This window comes from Haliotis rubra, unplaced genomic scaffold, assembly GCF_003918875.1.
Source record: "Haliotis rubra isolate DU_JTF1 unplaced genomic scaffold, ASM391887v1 Scf1, whole genome shotgun sequence".
In the NCBI taxonomy this organism is placed as follows: Eukaryota; Metazoa; Mollusca; class Gastropoda; order Lepetellida; family Haliotidae; genus Haliotis; species Haliotis rubra.
In genome coordinates this window covers 540,886-546,346 of record NW_025764891.1, presented here as the reverse complement: position 1 = coordinate 546,346, position 5,461 = coordinate 540,886, and the positions used below count along the sequence as shown (strand labels likewise).

At 39.7% G+C, this 5,461-nt stretch overlaps 1 protein-coding gene across 1 annotated transcript; it reads left to right on the top strand.

Annotated features, from left to right (window-relative positions):
- Nucleotides 1–4,521, top strand: LOC124284967. Its single transcript, XM_046721133.1, has 4 exons — nucleotides 1–90; nucleotides 287–329; nucleotides 2,601–3,828; nucleotides 4,118–4,521. The coding sequence occupies exons 1-3, from the start codon at nucleotides 82–84 to the stop codon at nucleotides 3,494–3,496; spliced, it is 948 nt and encodes a 315-aa protein (XP_046577089.1). The 5' UTR covers nucleotides 1–81; the 3' UTR covers nucleotides 3,497–3,828; nucleotides 4,118–4,521.
- Nucleotides 4,522–5,461: the final 940 nt, after the last annotated feature.

Below are 5,461 nucleotides of genomic sequence, written 5' to 3'. Positions count from 1 at the left end.
TGTAATGTTTCCTCGCATCCAGATGGCAGCGTTCATCTCAAGCGCTGTTACATGATCTGACGGTCTTTCGAGAGGTCGACAATGTGGAAGGTCTGTATTTTAATATGTGTGTATATTGCTCAACATCATCTTGATTGCCAAGGCAAGTCAGTTGTTTACCGAGAAAAAACACGGAACTTCGGAACATTTAGTCAAAACAATCAATTGTGTCAAATCTGGAAATTTCTTACATACATCTAACATAAAGCTGGATGTTTTGCCCTGATCAACGTGGTTCCCTTTTCAGTTCCTCCTCGCTATCGTACCCTGCATCATACTGATTGCATCTGGTAAGTAAGCAGCGTGGTTCGTTTTGGGGGTGGGGGTGTTGGATGTGTCAGCTAGTTTGGAAAACTGCAAGAAATATGTAAGGAAGCAACTATTTCATATTCCAGTACTTGTTTTGGGGGTGGGGTGTTGGGTTTGTCAGCTAGTTTGGAAAACTGCAAGAAATATGTAAAGGAAGCAACTATTTCATATTCCAGTACTTGTCAGCTAGTTTCGAAAACTGCAGTACTATGTTTGTGGAGGTGGGGGTGTTGGATTTGTTAGCTAGTTTGGAAAACTGCAAGAAATATGTAAGGAAGCAACTATTTCATATTCCAGTACTTGTTTTGGGAGGTGGGGGTGTAGGGTTTGTCAGCTAGTTTGGAAAACTGCAAGAAATATGTAAGGAAACAACTATTTCATATTCCAGTACTTGTCAGCTAGTTTCGAAAACTGCAAGAAATATGTAAGGAAGCAACTATTTCATATTCCAGTACTTGTTTTTGGAGGTGGGGGTGTTGGATTTGTCAGCTAGTTTGGAAAACTGCAAGAAATATGTAAGGAAGCAACTATTTCATATTCCAGTACTTGTCAGCTAGTTTCGAAAACTGCAAGAAATATGTAAGGAAGCAACTATTTCATATTCTAGTACTTGTTTCAACTGCGGCTTCGACATATAGTCAGCCGGTTTGCACAGAGGAGTCTAAACATTGTTTTTTTACAACACGTTTGTTCACAATTTGAAGCATGTCCAGCCGATATTGTCAACTGTAGTTTACTTCTTCGTTTCCTTTGTGTAGAAAGTGAGGCAAAATAGCATTTCCCACTATATGTTTGGATACATATGGATTTTTAAAACCCTTACCAGTCCCCCTGATCACAAGTCAGTTACGCATACATGGGTAATTAAACTTCTATTTGTATAACCACAATAGATGTTAATAATAACGCTTCAACTAGTTTACTCTGTCCATGTGTAACGGTGATGGCTCTGGATAGCTCTGGATGGGGTACCAACTGCAAACCTTATGTAGATGAATTGCATGAGGATCATGCATAAAATTGCTGAAAAGCATGTGCAAATATAGTGCTTGTGAACAGCTGCGTTTTGGTGTAAAGTTTTATTAGAATTCGCCAATTTTCACTGATTTTGATCATTTATTGAACTCGTGGCAATAATCTTTTCAACGTTACGAATTTGTTTTACAATACATCAGTTCATGTGTAAATAGTACCTTTAAACAGTATGGAATATTTTGAACAGTTAAGTTTAGAACAGTTGCCTGAACTAAGTGGTTATATTACACTAGTGAGTCTTTTGAAAGGAAGTACTATTTCATTAAATGCAGTTCATCTAATTGCACATTGGTTTGGTGAATAATAATTGCATTAATAACGCTGAACATGTAATTAAACTCAAAACAAATGGACATCACAAAACTAATACTTTAGTCACATATTGAAATCATTAGGAGTGCAATTATGGAATACATATGGCATCTTCAAAACAACCACGAACTATCTCAGCGTGTCTTACCATCTATGGGACAACTTGCATCAAACTTGTCACATGTTGTGAAGCACCAACATGCACCAAGCACCAACCAAGGACCTGAAATATGAAAATATGCCTTAATTAGCATGGAAATATTAATTTAACCAGTAAATTAAATGTACAATCTTTCTGGACACAAAAATTAATATCTGAATCAAGTTCAAGTGAGATATTCAATTTCAAGTCTGACACCTACAACTTCTAACTGAAAGTCAATGTATACCTCCACCGAATACAGAAATTCAGCTATAATGAATACTGAATTAAACTTTCAACAATTAAATATATTTTTGTAATTTATTCCTTTTACATAAAGCCAAGTGTAATTTACCAGTAATTCACAAATTCAAACTCCTGCCATGACCTTTTAATCACCTTGCCAGGTTGGGAGAAAGACAGCAAGTGAACAAACTTCACACTTTCCTAATGCATCTAACTTCAACATCCAATCAAAATGTTGCACATCTTCAGCCAGTGAAAGCCAACGAAAAGACAGCAGACCTGACCTCATTTAGATGTGGCTACTTTGCATAGGAACTAATATTGACCCATGACACAGGCTGACTATAAATACCTCATGGACAGAAAGTATAAACCTTTTTACTGACAATTGTATTATTGTGTAGGGTATTATGAATTGATCCCAAACAGGCAAATCAGACAAGACGTATCAAAAAAGATTATTTTTCCAGATCATTTTACAATTTGTTTATTCTGTACTTGTTACACATATACTCAGGTGCTGCTACTGGACAGGATCAGAGGGGTACGGAGTTCATGCTGTCATTTATACACCCACAGAAGAATGATGGTAATCCGATCCTCCTTATATCAGCCGAAGATAGAGCGTTTGTCACAATAACCATCCCCTCTCTAGATCAACGTCTTACGAAGGACATGGAACCCGGGGAAACATGGAAGCCTTCCCTGTCCACAGACCTGAGGTACAAATCTTATTTTACAACTGTACGATCTGCCGTGAATGTTACTTCTACATCCCCAGTCACAGTCTACGTCTACGATGGGTTTAGACTCAGATCCTCTGGATACATGGCACTTCCTCTACACGCCCTGTCCACGTCGTATATTGCAGTGACTTACAATGGTCAGAAAAACAATGCTTATCCAGTTTTACTTCTCGTTGCCATCATGAATGACACCACAGTGGATGTTTTGTACCGGCTGTCCAGTGGTCAGTGTGATGAACATACAATTGGGCAGACCTCTACCCACACACTTCATGCATATGACGTGTACGGTGTACGATGTACTGGTGACTTCACAGGAACATACGTTGTGAGCAACAAGGCCCTAGTGGTCATCTCTGGACATCAGAATACAAACATAAGCGGATTCTATTACGATACTCTTCAAGAGATGTTGATTCCCGTGGATCAGTTTGGTCTGAGTTTTGTGCTGATTGAGCCTCATGGCAGCGCGAGTGGATCCATCAACAGAATCGTTTCATCTTCTGACAACACCGCGGTGACTTCCAGTACTGGGGAGACCTTCCTTCTCAGTGCGTACGAGTATGTGGACATTGACACTGATATCAGTGGCCAACAATGTATCAACTCAAATTTTCCAGTCCTGGTTGTTTCCTTCACCAAGTCGAAAAAATGGCGGTTCTTATGATAAGATAGTTGTTGACGCAGCAATGTATATCGTACCTGCAACCAACATGTTCACCACAAGCATCTATGTTGACTTTGGGTTAGCTACTGAGTTGAACATAGCTGAATTTGTGTCTATCGCCTTTGTGTTTAGTAGAAACGATACTCCTGACTTTACAGCTTCTCCAACTGTCCATAAAGTCATCCCAAGCTGCCCCTATGATGTGTACACAATGACAGTAACAGCATGGCCCGTCAGGTTTTCTGGTGGTTCCTTCGCATTTGGCGCTTACCTCTACGGAAACAACGACGCCAGACATAATGGCGTTGGCTTTCCGCTCAATATGGCCTTTGGTAAGACCTGACTCTAAAATGCTGTATTTTTAGGTAGCTTTAAATAGGCACTGAGCTCATATGACTATATTGAACGTTTTATACAATACCACTTTTTAATGAGTTTTTTTTTTTTATTCATGTTTTCCCAGCGTAATGTAATATAGTGGGAGGTATGAAATAATGTTTTGATGCTAAAGACAATACATTCAGTATCATTAGATGAAATATACAATCTGAAATAAGTAATTCCAAAAAGCATACATGATATAATTACTATTAATCTAATTCGTCTGTTCTTTTTTCATAGCTAGCGGACTTGTGTCAAGTTCACGTTTGTACTTATCTACATCTGAATCAAGTACAGTCCAACCTTCGTCTTTGTCTCAGTCTCCGGATGCAACAGCTCCCTCCGTCGGTATTCAGTCATCCTCTACCTTTATCAGAGATCATCAGTTCCCAACATCAATGTCTCATCACATGATACCGGACTCATATTCCAAACGTACATCCTCTGCCTCCACTGATTTGAAACCTTCAGCTCCAGTGGAAACACTGGGACAATCCAGCACACCAGACGTGGACCAGACATCAGCAGATAATGTTCCTTCCTTTACAATTTCCTCTTCGCATTCACCTGACATAGACCTGCAATCCTCCACTCGTTCTCCTTCGTCGTCACCTCCTTCTTCCTCCTTTTTTCTTCTCTTTCGTTGTCTTCTCCCTTTTCTTTTTCATCTCAATCTTTTCCGTCTTCTTCCCCTTCGTCTTATCCTACTTCATCCTTTTCTCTCTTCTCCTTTTCTTTTGTGCTACTGTCGTCTTCTATTTCTCATACTTCTTCCCCCTCTCCTTCTTCGTCTTCGATTTCTTCACTTCCTCCTTCTTCTGTTTCCTTTTCACCTCTGTCATTTTCTTCTTCTCTCTTTTCTTTTTCTTCATCTTCTCCATTTACAACCTCTAACCATGGCATGTATGATTTGACATCTTCAATACCTCAGCAGAAAGTATGTGGTTGCCTTTGCACGACCCATGCTGCTTGGAACATCACCGATGAGCTGTTGGACATGTTACGGAAAGACATTATTGACCTGCTTCTCCTGGAGCCTATGAACCTCTCCAAGACTATCAGGAAGCTGACCAGTGCCCAAGACAACAGACCAAGTGCCATCACTATTGGGTCAGTGGGAACAGCCTTCATTGTTCTTACAATTGTTCTAATTTTTGTTCCCGATGTAATGTCTGGACTCAGATATCTATTTGCTGAAGGCACAACCCACCCGAAAGTGTTTCAGTTTGTTCGCAATGTTAAATAGTGTATTTGTGCATTTGCAAAGACCAGAGCCCAGCTTAACAGCCGTCACTATAAAATCAGTCGAAATAGGTTTCATTGTTTTCCCATAGCTGTCATTCTTGTTTGTGATAAGAGGAACATCGCCCATAAGTGAGGTTAATTCTGGAGAGTGTAACAGTTGGTTGTTTGGCCTGGTTGTGTAGGCTATATACTCGGGATGTAGCGGGTATACCTTTAAAGCGAAGTAAACATTAAAAACGAATTGAGCAAACGGAGCCAGTTTGACATGCTGCAAATGTCAGCATTTGCTTTTTAGATGATGCAGATGCAGTTACAGTGACAACATAATTTCTTTTTGGG

What these genes read in the sequence shown, in the direction of transcription:
- LOC124284967 (XM_046721133.1), top strand. An exon ending in CATCATACTGATTGCATCTG is followed by an intron (nt 330 to 2,600) that starts GTAAGTAAGCAG and finishes ACATATACTCAG; the next exon opens with GTGCTGCTACTGGACAGGAT.